At 35.2% G+C, this 18159-nt stretch overlaps 1 protein-coding gene and 1 pseudogene across 3 annotated transcripts; both read left to right on the top strand.

The window, feature by feature from the left end:
- The first annotated feature begins 4635 nt into the window (after positions 1 to 4635).
- LOC139193500 (ankyrin repeat-containing protein NPR4-like) lies at positions 4636 to 11547 on the top strand. Of its 3 annotated transcripts, none has more exons than XM_070816532.1 (8): positions 4636 to 5190; positions 5269 to 5606; positions 6492 to 7052; positions 7214 to 7363; positions 7528 to 7629; positions 9586 to 9636; positions 10011 to 10441; positions 10760 to 11547. In XM_070816532.1, exons 2-8 carry the CDS (start codon positions 5276 to 5278, stop codon positions 11399 to 11401), a joined length of 2268 nt encoding a protein of 755 aa, XP_070672633.1. In that variant the 5' UTR covers positions 4636 to 5190; positions 5269 to 5275; the 3' UTR covers positions 11402 to 11547. The 3 variants fall into 3 exon arrangements, with proteins under 3 accessions (XP_070672633.1, XP_070672634.1, XP_070672635.1); XM_070816533.1 differs by having other exon boundaries at positions 4658 to 5190; positions 6540 to 7052; XM_070816534.1 differs by having other exon boundaries at positions 4667 to 5190; positions 5283 to 5606.
- Positions 11548 to 12225: 678 nt separating this feature from the next.
- Positions 12226 to 17295, top strand: LOC139193501 (condensin complex subunit 2-like; annotated as a pseudogene).
- Positions 17296 to 18159: the final 864 nt, after the last annotated feature.

Below are 18159 nucleotides of genomic sequence, written 5' to 3'. Positions count from 1 at the left end.
TTTGAGTTTTATTTCAAGATTTGAAGTAGGTCGTAGTGATGCTCTTCAAATCAGTCTCATTCTCAAAAGTTTAAAATCATTTCATCAACCCACAGACGCAAAATGGTAGAAGTATATCAAACCCATAATTGCGAGGTCGTGCAATTGATACAAGGCATTTGCTGAAGCATTGGATAGTCACAATTTTAGTAGTTGTTCAATTGTTGTAGGTTTTGCTGCAAGTATTTACTGCCCTAGAGTGATATTATCAGAACGAGAACGCATTTGCTGCCTTGCTGGAGGTGCAAAGTATTTACCGCCCTAGAGTGATATTATTAGAATGAGAACGCATTTGCTGCCTTGCTGGAGGTGCAAAGTCCCCTGAAGGCTTGAATATGCACCTTGACCTTCCATCCAGGAAATTTTTGAAAATGGTTTGAAATAAGGTTTTCAACTGTATGTTTTTCACTCAAAATCGCACCGAATCGAACTGTGTCCACCCCTACACAAAAATACCTAACTAGTCTTAAGCTGGACTGACTTAGAATAGACCAAGCTGGACTGATTTAGTGACGCTTTGGTATAGTGTCAGACTAAAAACTAGGATAGTTAATAAACTTTAATATTATATTATGGATAAATCACACAAAATTACCTCAATTATAGGTCGAACCACAATCTCATACCTCATATTTTAAACACTGTAATATCATTACTTATGAATTCATTGTAATATCACACATTCGTAAACTTTTTTGTTAATTTTGCTGTTACATGTTGACGTGCCAGATGCATGCCTCACTACATTGCCAACTAGAATAAAAAATTATTTATTATTTATTTACCAATTAAAATTAATTGAAAACAAATAATTTTGTCCCCACCCCCCCCCCCCCCCCAAAAAAAAATCCCCAATCCTCCGTTACCCCATTTCTCCAGAACCGGATTCCCTCCTGAGCATTGTAAACTGAGTAAAGGATCAGGGTCGTTGAAATTTGATCAAACGGTTACAATTATTATAACTTTTAGGGGTTCCTATTTGTAGCCGTTGGATCAAATTTCAACGGACAAGATTATTTGCTCAAAAGGCTCAGTTTACAAAGCACAAGAGGAGATCTGGTTCCCATTCCTTCACCCCTCAGCTGTAGCTCCCTGTAGTCTAACAGTCGCAGCTCCCTGTAGGCAGCCTAGGCAATGCTCGGCCGTGCTAGGCGGTTCCTCACCCTTATACATAAAATAAATAAATAAAAGAAAAAGAAAAAGCATGTGTTGGTCTTCTTATTTTTTTCTGTCTCAAATCATCAAATGGACACATATTAAACAATGGCAGGGGTGATGCTTACCTCTGTGGGAAGATTGGAGGTTCAATGTGCCACCATTTTCATGGTAAGACTCGCTGGTTTTGGTTTTGCAGAGAAGATTAACTACTGTGAGCAGCCAAAGACGAGTGGGTGTTTTGAAATGAGAGAGGAGGGTCAAGCATTGGAGCTAAAATGGTAGATGAGGAGCGGCTAGGGTTTTTCATTATAGGGAAATGAGAGCTATTTGTTTTTTTTTTTTTTAAGGGAGACTTTGGATGCGGTCCCTAGTTATGAATATTTTTCGACTAAAACCTTGTTGATTTTCAATTTTTGATCCAAATCCCTTAAATTAATGTGATAATTTATTTCTATGTACGTTACTATATTTTTTTAAAATTAAAAATTGAAATTTATAGTTGTTTATATTAATGAGATTTTAAATAAAAACCATAATTTGTGGGATTAAAAATATTAAAATATAAATATACTATTGTGTGTGTGTGTGTGTAAACATGGGTATATTCATCAAAATTAACCAAAAAATTATTGTATCAAAACATGGGTACATTCTTCAAAATCACCAAAAAAAAAGATATTAGGCTTAATAAAATTAGTAAATTTCTTCGATTAAACTTAACACGGATACATTCTCAAATCAAAGAAAAAAGAACGTACCCATATAAGTTTAAAAATGGATTAGAAAAAAATTGAATAGATTTTATATAAAAAAAAAGGGTACATTTTACATATAACAAATTGGTATATTTAAGAATAAGTACATTTTAAGATTAAAAATTTGAAAAAAAAATTACATGAATGGTACATATAATTAGCATGGGTACATTTAGCAAAATTAAAAATGGGTACAAATAAATAAATAAATATGGGTACAAATAAAAGTAAAACTTTATAAAATATGGGCACAAAAAGAAATTAATATATGGGTACAAATTAAAAAAGGATTGCAAATTAAAAATGGGTACAAACTAAAAAATAAAAATATATGATAAAAAAATTAACCATAAATATAACTATACTAATTATAACATTTTTAACATTAAATGAATATATTTAGAAATAAAAAAAAATATTATTGAAATAATTAATGATGTTATTAATACTAAGGACCTTGATCAAAAAATGAAAATGAATAAGATTTTAATCAAAGAAGTAGAAAAAAGAAGGATGAGAACCTAATTTCTCATTTTTTTAATCTTAAAGAGGGAGAGGTCTAGGAGAAATAAGAGAAATGATCGAGTGAAATCTGAAATGAGAGGGGTTCTGATATTGAGAGATATCTCTCATATTCTAAAGAGAGGCCTAGAATTTCTAAAAAGCAATCACAAATGGGAGCACATCTTAGCCTTTATTTTGGAATCCTAAGAAGTTCACCACATGGATGCATGACACATGTAAATGCCATGTCTGTTGAAAGGAATCTGACACGGGGAGACAGAGAGTCGTTGGGGGCTCTGGGCTCGAGGCAAGACAGAGAGTGTCGCAGATGCTAGGGTTTTTTTTTTGAAATGAACATGAAGCTGCTAAATTAGCATATATTATAGTTATTGCTAAAGATTGACACCAGGGTGGACTTGGGCGTGTTGGTCAGTGCGTCCTCACCAGCTCCCAGGTCTCCAGTTCAAACCTTGCGCCCATTATATTTTTCTTTCTTTTTGATGTGCCTTGCTCATGGCTCCAGCTATTGGTGTCGAATCCAGGTGAGCCATTTCCTTTTTCTTCTTTTCTTTTTGTTTTATTATTTGTTTGTTTCTTTTATGTTTTTCCTTTCTTTTAGTTTCTCTGTCCTAGGCGTTCGTTTTTATTAAGGTGGGACAAAAAATCAATTATCTCCAATTTCTATTTTACAATAATTAATTGGAATTTGGTTTGTTTCACATTATTTAATAATCCATGTGGAGAACGACCTTGCGAGATCCGTTTATACTACAATAACTTTGTCATTCTTGCAAGTATTATAGGAGTTTTTAACACTTTTGTGTGTCTTGTAAAAGTTACATTACTATATTTCCTTATTTTCCTCCTATTGTGCATTTTATGTGGTTTTAAATTGTGAACTTGTTGTACTTGTACATGTATCATCCTACAATACTCCTTACTATGGTTATATGGCATATATGCTTAATGTGTTTTTAAATTTTGGACTTGTTGGATTTTTTTTTTTTTTTTTTTTGCATTTTATCATTCTTTTATTATCTTATTTATGAATTTCATACAAGTATAATTTTTTGTAAGTGTAACTGTCAATATGCACTTATTTACAAAATATACATGAAATTTACCTAAATCCGTCTAGGCCGCCTAGGCGCCCACCTAGACTCTGCCTAGCCGCTTAGCGTTTTTTAGAACCTTGATTGGTGGGACGATCCACGTGTTTAACAAAGCCAGTGTGGAATTCTTGTTGGGCTAGAAGTAGGCACTCGTCTAACATGTCAGCATTTAACAGAAAAATTTACAAAGATTTGACATTGCAATAAATTCGTAAGTTAAGATAAATATGACATTGCAATAAGTAAGAATCTCATCGGTTGCCTTATCTAACATTTTAATTTAACAAATCTTTTAAAAAAATGTATTTAAAACATAAGGTATGAGATTGTGATGTGATTTGTCTTTATATTATTTAATCAGTATCTATTAATATTTTATTATTAATTTATCTTTTTTATTTTATTTTTTCCACCCGGATCCTCGTCGGATCCATTCCTTAAGGATCATAGGGATCTCGCAATCGTGTTAATTCATTATATATCGTGCGATCAGTTTTCGTTAGGTACTATTTACATTTGAATTTTAAATTTTAAATTTTAAATAATTTATGACTGTACGATATACGATGAACAAACACGATTGCAGAATCTCTAGGGAATGGATCCGACAAGGATCCTGGTTCTTATTTTTTCTATAATCCTCTCCCTCTCTTTGTCCTGCCCCTCTCCTTCTCTGTCTCACTCTCACTCGCCTCTTCCACTTTTTCGGAAAGGAACATCTCTTAATCCCTTTTACCTAATCTACCTTATCAAATAATTCAGACTTTTAAAATTTGATCTAACAACTACAAATTTGATTAATTCTAAAAATTATAATAATTTTATCTGTTGAATCAAATTTGAAGGATCTGAATTGTTTGACAAGGATGATTAACCAAGAAAATCCCTTTCCCTCTTTTTCACCCTTTTTTTCTTCCTCCTTTTTTGTGAGAACGTTACTTCGCTGCACAAAGAGCAGAACTGATCTCCAATCACACGGGGATACGTGTCCAAATTTAGATTTTTTTAATCTAAATTTGGACACATGTCTGCGTATGATTGGAGATCAGCAGCGCTGCTGATCTTTTAAGCAGCCAAGTTTCCTCCTTTCTGTGACCACTCTCTCTACCCTCTCCCTACTTTTCTCCCGTTTCACTCAAATTACTCTGGCTTTCTTCTTCTTCTTCTTCAAAGTCAACTGCCTAGCAAGGGAGCTGCTGGGTAGCGGAGGAAGCTAGAATTGCGGTATCACAACTTGACGTTGGATCAGATCCAGAGCGGAACCAGCCAGGTGTTCCTCCGTGAAGCAACGAGGGGAAATCTGGGCTGTGGGTTCGTCTGAGTTTTATGCGAGGGAGATAAATCAATTTGAAGCAAAGAGGGGGTCGACTTCGCGGAAGACTGGCATTACGACGACTTTAGGGCTTACTCTTATCAATTAATTTGTCCCGGTGGAGCTGGATCCCTTTGTTTTTTGTCTTCAGTATGTGCGTGCTCCCATGTCCAGTAGTAATACAAATTTAGTGATCTCTCGAGTCTTTTTAATGGCTGATTTGTTATCATAAACGAGCATACCCAAAGATGAACTTTGGCTGCACCATGTGCACATAGCTTAATCTGAAGATTGCCCAAAAATTCAATCTGTGAGTATTAGTTTTTTCTTACTAGTCTGTTCTAGCATATGCTCGATCGATATAAATTCAGATTTCATAAATTTACAGATTGAAGATGACAGACACAGTTGTCCCAAGTCCAATTGTTCATGAACTTCTAAACGAAGATAACTATGAAGAATGGAGTTTGCGAGTTGAAACCTACCTGTTGGCAAAAGGTCTTTGGGAAGTTGTGGAAGCCACGACTGAGCCTCCTAAACGAGAAGATGGTGAAGTTGAATTTAACGCTTGGAGGAAGAGTAATGCCGAGGCTTTGCACTCGATCCAGGTTTCTTGTGGGGCCGATACTTTTTCTTATATTAGGGGCACCCGCTCAGCCAAAGTTGCCTGGGATATTTTGGCAGAAAAGTTGAAGCCAACTGAAGCATCCCAACCCACAGGAACCGGTATGTGCACCTTCGCCTTTTCCATATAATTAGGCATTTGTCTTTGGAATTAACTTGGATCCACGCAGGACGAGGAGAAGTTCATTATCAAAATACTTTGCGATCGATTTACAGAATTTTATGCTTGTGATTAAAATTATTATTGTTATAAATCGTTTGGTAATGATTTTTTTTTTTTGTAAAATTAATAAAATATAAGATGATTTAGTTATTGAAATGTCTAAAAACAAATGGTTATGTTAAAAAAAAAACAAATGGTTATGTTAAAAAAAAAAAAAACAAATGGTTATGTTAAAAAAAAAAAAAATGGTTAGATTCAATACAAGCGTTATAAACCATCTATATCTATTTGCTACAATTAATTGACTAGACAACATTAGAATTAATTGATTTTCTACAATGATGATTTTGATTAAGTGAATTATAATTTAAATGAATTTTATAATAAGCACGAACTGTGAATCAATCCTGAAGTTTTTTTATTCTTTATGAGGAACTCCTCATTTGAGGTGCCAAACATACCTCTTTGCCTTTTTGTCGTACTGTATACAAAGTGTAGTGAGCTCAATTTATTAGGCGTTCCAAAAGGAAAAACCACTAATATCTGACATTTTTTTGGTTCATATTCATTAAAAAGAGAGACGTCTTTTTCTTTTTCTTTTTTAATTATTTAATTTTTGTTGTTTTTGGTCAATAAAAAGAGAGACGTCAATTGTGCGAGTAGTGTCAGTTTTGGCTTCGGCTTGGCTTTTTTCAGTTGAATCATATCTATCCTTAATAGAATAGTTCAATTTAAACAACTGCAAAAATAAGAAAGGAAAAGGGAGAAATATATTTCACAATAAAGAATGATGCGACATAAACATAAATGATTCCATTTTTCAGGGGAGATATCCAACGACCACATATATGTAACGTTAGCTAGCTTGGCAGGAAAAGAAGACTACTACATTAATCAAACTATTGCGGATTTCATTATGAGGGGTGATGATGGGGATGCTCCAATGCATCTTCTTGAGGGACGTCGCGAGGCATTAATTGCAAGGCGTGAGACCGGTGTGACACTTCTTCACCTGGCAGTCTTTTATACGAAGGTGGACATTGCAAAAAAATTGGTGCACTTAATGGAACGAGAAGACTTGGAAATACCAGACAATGTGGGTCTTACCGCTCTTCATTATGTTATAGATAGAACTCCAGAAAACGTCGAACTAGCAGAATGCATGGTTGGAAAGAACAAGACGTTACTCAGCATTTCCCTTCCTCCCGAGAAAACCATCCCACTTTTGGCCGGCAAAACTACCCCACTTATTCAGGCTCATTATATTCGTAGTGAAGGAGGAGAAAAAATGGCTCGATGCCTTTATTCCCTCACTCCGCACGAAACCCTGAATGATTCTGAATGTGCTATGCTTGTTATCCGCGGTCTTATGTTAAAAAGATTTGGTAAGATCAACATTTAAATGATAAGTATTATTAGTGGCGCCTTAATTTTTTTTTTCCTTGTATAAATACTATAAAACCGATGTATATTAATAATGTTGAGACTAAGCTAATTTTATAACTAGATCTATAGAGGTTATTTCTAAACACTCCACAATATGTAGATATTGCGTGGGATTTAATTCAGCGCCGCCCAGAGTTGGTCATTGCTAAAGATTTTTACGGGAGAACACCTTTAAATGAACTAGCAAGTATAAGTTCTGCATTCCTAAGTGGAAGCTCGCTCAATTTTTGGGAACAATGGATTTATGACGGTTAGTAATGCTTTCCATTTTCTCTTCATTTTAAATTTTGTCCTAATTAAACTTTCTATTTTCTTTTATTCTTATTAGACGCAGCAATAGAAAATTGTTGGTTCAAGGAACTAGTTTATATCGCGTATTAATATATTAGTGGGCCTGTGTTCTTATCTTGATAGGCATACAAATCCCTGCCATTGAGGATGATGTTTGTATAAACATTCAAAAACCGGAAGATGGCGAGCAGAGTAATAAAAGGCAAAAGCATCTCATTTACTCAGGTACGCATGTTACATGACCGACGTGACCATATTTTAGGAGAAGCGTTTATTCTTGAAGTGAAATTGGCAAGGTCAATCTCCCTAATGGTTCTGTATATGTCATTTTTATTTTCCCTTTTTATTTGAGTTGATTTATAGACGCATTTGGATACTTCCTCTTTTTTTTGCACTCCTACATTCCTACTACTATGGTATCTACCTCGACAATGGATATGTAGGAGGTCATCTTCTTCATATTTACCTCTTTTCTAACTTGGTTTCAAATGATGGTGGGGCTTATCTTCTATCAACATACATATCAAGTCTTCGTCTTATATTTTTATCCATTGGAACCTATTAATTAATATATCATTCTATATTGCAGTTTATGTTTTCCAATACAACTATGTATTATAAATAGACACTTATTTATAATTCATATAATAATTTAATCAAATTTGAATAAAAACGCTTAGGCCCCGCAGTCCAACTAGTGGCTTTTAGAACATTGGTCAAAACTATCAAATCTAGTGGTACTAAAGTTTGATTATTGTGTTGTTTTGGAATTATTTCAAATATTTTTGGAGTTTGGAACCTTTTTGCCTTTTTATTAAAATCGATATTCTACACTCATCTAAACTAAGGAAAAAAGAGAGTTTAAACCTGGGACTGAGTGGATAGAAGAAAAATGTCTAACCAAGGCAATCCACCACCTACTAGGTCTTTTATATGTGGGTTAGAGTAGTTGATTTTGGTTTCCAAAGAAACTCACCTCCAACAACTGTAAAAATGTGCAGGCACATGGAGGCTATCTAAGCATTATTGATTTTGATTTCGAAGAAACTCACCACATTTTTGTATCATATTAAGTAATGCTAAAGATATTAAATTTTTGTATCATATTTTATGGTTTAAATGGGGATATAAGGCCATCTCTAACCGAGGGCTGGCCAGAGGGCTCGTTTTAGCCCTCTGGCCCTCAAAGATATTAATATTTTAATGAACAATATATGGTCACATTTGCTTCCATCTCCAACCGAGGGCCAAAGGGCCATAGGGCTCGTTTTAGTCCTGTCACAAAAAACGGTCTCCAACCGAGGGCCAAAAGGTCATAGGGCCAAACATTATTTATTATTTAAAAACTACAACTTCAATTCAAATTCAACGGCTAAGTGACGTCAGCTATAGGAAGTTATATGCTGACATATTTAAGTTTCATGTTGTTAAATGTTTTTTTTTATGTTGGTTAATGTTATTTAATGTTGTTTCATATTGTTTAATGTTGTTTCATATTACTTAATTTAATTTAATGTTGTATAATGGCTTAGGAAGTTATAGGAAAAAATGGAATTTAAAAAAAAATATGAAACAAATTTTGTAAAATAGAAGTTATAGGAAAAAATTAGAATTTAAAAAAAAAATATGAAACAAATTTTGTGAAATAGAAGTTATAGGAAAAAAATGGAATTTAAAAAAAATAGGAAACAAATTTTGTAAAATAGAAGTTATAGGAAAAAAAATAGAATTTAAAAAAATATATAACAAATTTTGTGAAATAGAAGTTATAGAAAAGAAATAGAATTTAAAAATAGAAGTTATAGGAAAAAAAATTTGTAAATAAAACTGTAAAAAAAAATTTCAAAAATAACGGCTAGTTGACGTCAACTAATCGTTATATTAAAAAAAAAATTCTATTTGTGTCGGTTATAGCTGACACTATTTCTTTTATTTCTGTTGGTTATAACCGACAGTTTTAAAAAAAAATTCCAGCCAGCTCTTTGGCCCTTTCTAAATCCGTGGGGCCCATGAGCCCTCTGGCCTAGTCCTCGGTTGGAGATGATTTTCAAGCTATTTTCGGCCTTCTAGACCCTTCGGTTGGAGATGGTCTAACCTCCTCTCTTCTTTTTTCCTGATAAAAAGGGGATATAACTAATTGGTAATTGAAGACTTTACTGACAATTTGGAATTTCAATGCAGGTACAAGTTTATTTCGTGGACTAGTTGTCAAGACCTTCGGTAAACTTTTGGGTACGCTACATTATGAATTGATTTCTATGGAAATTCATTTCACACATTCTTTTTAGTCTTTTATTATAGTCTCTTACACACCTTTGTTTAATTTTGGTTGTTGATTCTATTTGTTTTATTCAATCTAATGTCCATATATAAATAAGGGGTGTGAAATACTTAAAAAGTTGTGTAAAAAATCACCTTTATTATAGTTTCTTACACACCTTTGTCTTAAAAGGGTATGTAAAAATCACTTTTCTTTTCTTTTCCTATTTATTGTCTTAATAATTTTTAATTACATTCTTTTTATTTTATTTTATTTTCAATTATTTTCTAATTCTATATACAGAATTAAGGGTATATTGTTTGATTTGTTTTGAATGTCAACATAGGATTCGATCGTATATATCGAATGAAATTGGCCCATGTTCGGATCCTCGAATTTCTACCTTGCATGTGTGAAGTGACGAAAAATAAAGATGTTAAAGAATTGCAAGGCTTGGAAAAAGCAATGTTCCTAGCAATAAAAAAAGGGCATGTGGAGTATATTACTCATTTATGCAGGGCAAATTATAAACTCCATGACATCACCAATGAAAAAGGCCGGAACATCTTTCAATTTGCAGCTGAATGTCGTCAACATAAAATTTTTAGTCTATTATATGGACTAGGTGATCAACGCAACTGGGAACCGTTCGTAAGTGGGAAAGATAAGTCTGGCAATAACATGCTGCATGTGGTAGGAACTATTTCCTCCGCCGCACAGATTAATCGTATTCAAGGTGCAGCTTTGCAAATGCAAAGGGAACTGCAATGGTTCAAGGTGACTACTTATCTATAGAATCAATTATATATTATACTTATAAAATCTATGTTATTATATAAGAGACTACTTAATTATATTCGTGAAAACTGATGATGGAACCCCCTCCTTTCTCCTATTCACCATCTTCTCTCTTGTATATAATTGAAATTTAAAAGGAAATCAGAAGTTATTTTATATATTTGTGGTCCATTCCTTCATAACTTGAACTGAAAATACCTTGAGACTTAGCCATAAGGATTTGTACCAAGAGATCAGAATTACTCTTCGGATGTATATATTCACATCTCTTCTAAGTTTTTGTTGAATGACATGCAGGAGGTGGAACGTTTTGCAGAGTCTGTAGATCATGAAGTAATAAATAAAACGGATGAGATGACACCACGTGAATTATTTACCAAGGTTCACAAGGACTTGGTGAAAGAGGGTGAAAAGGCAATGAAAGATACAGCAACCTCTTGCACAGTTGTAGGGGCTCTCATCGTTACTATCATGTTTGCTGCAGCGTTTACGGTTCCTGGTGGAAATAAACAAGATACAGGTCTTCCTGTATTCTTAAGTAAGACGGCATTCATAACTTTTATAGTTTCAGATGTTATATCGCTCTTTTCTTCCACAACTTCAGTAATGATATTTTTAGGAATCCTCACATCGCGTTATGCCGAAAATGATTTCCTCTTATCATTGCCAACAAAAATGATATTAGGCCATATCACCCTTTTTATATCTATCGTGGCAATGATGATAACTTTTTCTTCAGCCCTTTCCATTATGCTTCATGGAAAATCATCCATTGCTATTCTACTTACTTTGCTTACAAGTGTTCCAGTTGCATCTTTCATATGGATGCAATTTCCCCTCCTCCTTGAGTTAATCATTTCTACTTATGGAGCAGGCGTGTTTGACAGGAAAATAAAAAATTGGCCTCGTGAAGACCCTAAATACTCTGACTCGTGTTAATGTTATTATAAATGATGCTTATTAGTTTTGGATTGCTACAAATTTTTTTTAGGTTTGTAATGAATAGTTGTTTGGATCTTGTATAATAAAACCAAATCCACCCTAGTTGTAATGAAAAGACATTAATGTACGTGTTTGAACATTTAGTCTTCATCTTGCATCCCTTCTTTTCCATGTGACATTTTACCGCAATTGCAAAAAGTAATTATATTTATGCATTCTGGTACTGGTTAGAATGAATGATGACTTTTTTGAAATGCTAGCTTGGCAGCTCCCAATACACAAATGTAAAATTGACAGACATAGATTGGTCAACAAAAGAAAATGAATGTCTATATCATATAGACGAGCAGCAACATATTATACCTTTGGGTGAACTGTCAATTTAGTCCTTAAATTATCACTTGTGTGAAAATTAGGTCTCTAAAACTTTTTTTTTTCAAAGAAATCAGTCATTGAATTATACAAATCTGCCAATTACATCTCTAATATTAGATTCGAAGCTACTATATTTAATTTTTCATTAATTTAAGTCACGTTACTTGGATGTAATATATATTGAATGGTAGATTGGTAATTTTATTGTAAAGAAATAGTGTATGAAATTAACTTTGGAGGGTAAATTAGACGTCAATCAGCAACCTATATGAAATGTTAAGGGCTTATAGGTGAGAAAATAACGGTATTATACTATAAGTGTGTCAAGTGACTTAAGTTGATGAAAAATTGGATAAAATAGCTTTAAATATAATAGTAGGATGAAATTAGCAATTTTTAATGAATTTAGTGATTTATTTTATCAAAAATATAATTCAAAGATATAATCAAATGGAGGAAACCTGTTCTTCCCATCAGTATCCATCCTCATAAGCTTTCCCAAATCTAATTTCCCAATTCGGTTTTCCCGATTGCAATGGCTGACACTCTGAGCCCTAATCCGGCAACCTAGAAGCGCAGGCTCCCAATGGCCGCTCGTCTCCAGTCTCCAACCAGCCCCTTCTTCCTCGGCTCCAATGACGACAACCGCGAGCGTGCGCAGGCTCGCGCAGCACCCGCCGCCGCGATTCGGAGGAAGTCCCTTGCGTTCAATCTGCTACCACAGCAGGGAGACCCCAATCACGGCCTCGGAAAGGCGCAGATCCTCGAGCTGTTTCAGAATTGCATCAAACTCGCCAGTGAAAATGTCAGTTCAGATTTTTCAAGTAATTGAAAGTTTTGAAATTAATTTTTTTAACAGAAAGTTTCAATTTTTTTAGTATTTTATTTGTCAAATGAGTGAGCCATTTTTACTGTATTAGATTTTGATGTTTGTTGTGAATTTTTTTTTTTTTAAATGTTCGATTTTGATCTGTTAGGCGCAGAAAATTAATCAGAAAAATACATGGGAGCTGAATTTGATTGACCATTTAACGGACATTATTAACGTTGAAGAGGAAAAGGATGCAGAGACGAATTTTCAAAAGGTAAATTCCGCCTATTGATGCTATACGATGTTTCGGATAAGTTTTGGAGTTTGAAATCCATGATCCATCAAGACCAAGATTTTGGTAAAACCACTTTTGAAGTGAGTGGCCGAAAGTTCAGACATTCGATTTGTTGGAATATATTAGTATTTTAGGTATTATATTGTTTGGATTTTCTTATAAGTTTAGTTTGGGCCTAGCCTGTTAGCATTAGAGTTAAGGTTAGTTTATTATAAATAGAGTGCTTTGTTATTCATTAGAAATCAAGCTAGTCACAATGTAACCTCTTAGGGTTTTGTAGCCGTTACGGCATTCTTGGTTGTTTAATAATATTTCTATTATTTTGTTAGTCTTGTTAGTTGCGCACTCTGATATTCAACTTGGTATCAGAGCAGGTTTGATCTTTCGGGATTTAATTCATGATAGGTATCCATGTTGTTTGTTTGATAATAGTTTTCAGTGTTAGTTTTGAAAAGGAAAAAAATTTGATTATGTTTGATTGGACGACCCACCAAAATCTGCCCCACCAAAATCTGCCCCACTTCCGCTGCATCGTCACCCAGCCATCAGCCTTCGTACCAGGTCTGCAACTAGAAACCCAGCACATCTGCTGTTCGTATCCAACGCCAGCTGCATCACCACACCATTTCCTGCACTGCATCCTCACCCTCTGCACGCCTGCACATACCCGATCACTCGATGCTGCACCACTTCCGCAAGCCCAGACGACATGACCTGCTTCCTGTTGCCAGAATCACCGAAGCCGCACCTTCGTCGAACCAGCCTGCACTCGTGTGCCCAGATTTGATTGCAGACCGTATCTGCTTGAAATCCCGCTGGTGCCCATTCTTGCTCGTCGCTTTTGCACCACCAGTTTGACCCGATTGCTGCTTGTTTTATTGGTGTTATTGTTTATGAAGAAAAAAAAAAGGAACGCACAGACATAAGAAAGAGAGGAAGAAGGAGAGAAGAAAAAAAATGAAATAAAAAGAAGAAATGGCAAAAAGCGAAAGGAAAGAAAAAAATTGTTTGCTGTTGCTTTAGGCCCACACGGGCAAAGGAAAAAAATGTTTAAGTTTGTTTTTAGGTCCACACGAGTTGTTGGCCTATTTGGAATTGTTTTGTGACCGTTATTCGAATGCTTGAATTGTAATCACTTGAGTGATAGTATTTGCATTTGTTTGTTCGTTGCTACAATTGAGATATGAAAATCTCGTCCGTTTAGTGACGGGTTCTTTCCATACTCTCAACTCTAGTCAGTCGGAACCAGAATCAGTTTGCCAGCAAGAATCAAGAATCAAGTTAAGTTTGTCAGTTTGCCAGTTTGCCAGTCAAGTTCGCAAGTTCGCCCGTTTGCAAGTTCGTCAAGTCAAGTCCAGTTCAGTCAAGTCAAGTCAAGTTTGCATGCCTATCAATCCGCTTAACGGAGCCAGTCTGCATCTGCTTGTTTGCAAACCCATGTCGTAAACCGCCATGAGTTTGACGGGAGGTGTTGGAATATATTAGTATTTTAGGTATTACATTGTTTGGGTTTTCTTATAAGTTTAGTTTGGGCCTAGCCTGTTAGCATTAGGGTTAAGGTTCGTTTATTATAAATAGAGTGCTTTGTTATTCATTAGAAATCAAGCTAGTCACAATGTAACATCTTAGGGTTTTGTAGCCGTTACGGCATTCTTGGTTGTTTAATAATATTTCTATTATTTTGTTAGTCTTGTTAGTTGCGCACTCTGATATTCAACTCGATTGATACGCTATGTTTGCTTAAATATGTATCACTTCTCGATATGTGCAGGCTTGCTGCACTCTTGAAGCTGGAGTCAAAATTTACTCAATGAGAGTGGATTCAGTACACTCCGAGGCATATAAGGTCCTTGGTGGGATGAATAGAGTAGGCCAAGAATCCGAACAAGGTTGGGTTTGCTATCGGCTATAACTTTGCCCGTTCGTTTTTTACTGAAGTGTATTCACTTGCGGACAAAGTAAATTTTGTGAAAGTTGCGTTCTTGGCATATTAGTCATTATACCGTTTCAAGGTAGATAAAATCGATAGTTTTGCTGCATTAACCTTTGCATTTATAACCTATACAATGAATTAGAGAACATACAATCAATGACTTTTCCTGGCAGAAGCAATGTGATATTTGCATGGTTTATCAGAATGATGACTATGTGGTATAGTTATCTTTAAGCAGCTCATCTGTAAATTGTAATAGTAATATATTTCTCATTGGACTTGTGCTCCATTGATCGATCTTCTTAGTATCTTGATACTGTTGTAATTTTAGATACCAGAGTAGAGGATGCCAATGCTGACAATGGAAAAGATGCGGCTAGTTCCAAGAATGAGACGCAGAAGAAGGTTGACTGTTCTCTGACTCCCTACAGTGAGTTATTGAACTCCCGTATGCTAAATGCTGACATAAATCCATACATGCAGATATCTCCCTTATCAACGCTGGAATCATTTTTTGAGGTTCTAAATGTAAAAAAGTTTGACGGTGATCACTCATCCTGTGCTATCCTTATTACTAGTTTTATATTGTGAGATGCGAGGCCAAGTTTGTGATACAATTTTGTATGAATTTTCAGTTGCATTTGCAGTTGATCCCTCTCTATCATTAGACGTCTGCACAATTTGATGAAGGTGGGGCCAAGGGTCTTTTAATGAATAATCTTGGAGTACATGGTGGATGCAGAGTGCTCTTTTGATTCTTCGGAAGTACCAGGGAAGTGCATAGCATCTGATAATCAACTTGATAAATCAGATACCATTGATCTTTCTTTTGCTGGTGGTGAGTTGCTGTTTCGGTATTCTATTGAGTTCTTCGAAATCTCATCTTCCCATTTTTTTCCAAATGAGAATGATGTGGTTTACTAAGATTAACTTTGTCTGATGTGGTTTACTAAGATTAACTTTTTCTTGATCTTTTATAGAATATATAGAACAAATCGTAATGAACATGCGAAATCAAAGATGAAATTTCACAGTTTAGTTGATCGATTTGATGAGGATAACAAAAGGCCACCAGATATATATACATGTGATCAAGAATCAGCAGAGCAAGTTGATGCTGCCTATAACAATGAAGCTGATTTTGATTGTGATGTATCTGAGAATTGCGGGAACTGGGATTATGATCATGATGACCAAACAAGCGTCTGGAGGACTTTAACTGTGAAAGTTCAAATTTCCCTAGTTATCATGAGGTTGTTCGAACATACTATTCATATTAAGTTTGAATCGTAAATATTTGTTCCATGGGTTTTTCATTTTAGTTTTATGAATAATTGAAGAATGACTTCATTCCCTGATAATTTTCAACTTTTGTAGAATAATGAACTGGGTGCTTACCATGAGCTTGATATGGGTGAGAGACTTGAGAAAGTTGATGGGTTTTTGTTCTTAAGTCTTGGATTTGCTTCAAAACAAAATGCATGGGTAGGTCCTGATCATTGGAAGCATCGAAAAATTAAAGGTCAGGTTCAGTGATCATGTCATCAACAAATATTTGTATGTGTATCTCTTGTGGTTCAATGGTATGGTAACACATCACATAATCTGTTTTTTCAGTTTCAAAGAGCGATCGTCCTGCAGAAGAACCAGTGACTGTTAAACAAAAGAAGACCAAAGCACAGCAGGATCTTGATTTCACAAAATCCTTGGAAGCAGAGTTCTCAGATATTTTTGCTCCCCCCAAAAATCCAAAATCCTTACTGCTCCCTGCAAGTGGAGCACCCCGTAATACAAAACTTCCTGAGGATTGCCACTACTAACCAGAAGAGCTTATAAAGCTATTTCTTCTACCTCAAGTAAAGGTAATGTGTGTCAACAATCAAACCACATATTTTTTGGTGTACTCTATTTCATGATATGTTCTTTTTTGCTTTAGTGCCTTGGAAGGCGGCGCAGGAAGTCCTCGGGTAATAAATTCTTTCTCGCTGATAACAAATAGATATACCAATAATTAATTTTTTGGAACGTCCATTTGTTTTCTCAATCCTTTTATTTATTTATTTTATTACTGATGAAATGTGCATCTAATTCATATAGAGTACTTGGTGTGTTATCAGATGAATCAACGAAAAAATGTGACGATGATGAGCAATTTCTGTACGACGAAGATGAAATTGGACTTGGGGGCCAATATGATGACCAAACTATCCGTAGTGATGTGGAGGACTTTAGCACACTCGTTTCTCAGCCTCGCCGGGTTGGTTCCAAACTTTTCAGCTTGACGTAATTTGAGTTAGCTCCACGAGTCGGAATCTGAGTGGCTTTACGAACTTGATTTCAACTTATTTAGTTTAAAGGTTTATAGTTGGACGTCTAGTTTTATAGATGTTCATCCCGGAGATAATAATGATTGCAATATTATGATTTATGAATAGCTTTACACTTATAGTGTGTAATTCAAAATCCATTAAAACAAATCTCTGCAGTTTTTTATTACGGTTTGCTTCCTACATCTAACCAATACAGGTTAACAAAATTGAAGTGCACTACGACAAGACTTCCAAACAAGTGGATGTGCAGGCTTTGAAAGAAACCCTTTGGAACCATGTACAAGAATCTGTTCATACGTCGATCCAGGTCTGCTAAGTTATTTATTTATATATTTTTCAGGTTTTCAGTGTTCTTAGGCAATAAACATGTAGGAAAACATCTTTATTAAAAAAAGTTAAATTACATGAGAAGGTTTTGGAGCGAGATTTCCTACGAGAAGAAATACCTCCACAGATTTGTTGACCGCAATCCTCATGTTCGCCGAATCCTTCCTTGAGGTGTCCCAAAATAATCTTCCTCTGTAGCTTGCCCAGGCGGAGTACCTGCAAAAGATACTCCGACACTCAAGTCAGTTAATTGGTTCTCTATTCTTTGGATTCTCTCGGGTTCTCTTGCGTACCTGGTTCTTTGGCTCCTGTCCCTATTTATAGGATTGCATACTTGAGGATCAAGTGCCACGATCAGTCCTCCTTCCCACTTCCTTAATGGTCATTCGTCATATAACTGCATGTTTTGGGAACAAACACCACGACCCGCCTTCCTCTCCCACTTCTCCTCCGTAGTGGGGTAGTTATCTAGGCATGTTCCCTAACGTATATTCCTTGTGGGCTTTTTGTCTTGCACAACACTTTGGACGATCGGTATGGGCCCATGAGTCAAAACCGGATTTTATCCTCCCACAATGTCCCCTTTTTTCCTTTTTTACGCATGTAAAATAGGGGAAAACTGAGTTTTTCGATCTCATAGGGCCTTGAAACTACACTCTTTAAGCCAAGCTAAACTTGAAGCAC

The sequence above is a fragment of the Malus domestica genome, chromosome 17, assembly GCF_042453785.1.
Source record: "Malus domestica chromosome 17, GDT2T_hap1".
Taxonomy (NCBI): domain Eukaryota; kingdom Viridiplantae; phylum Streptophyta; class Magnoliopsida; order Rosales; family Rosaceae; genus Malus; species Malus domestica.
This window is presented reverse-complemented; position numbering and strand designations above follow the sequence as displayed.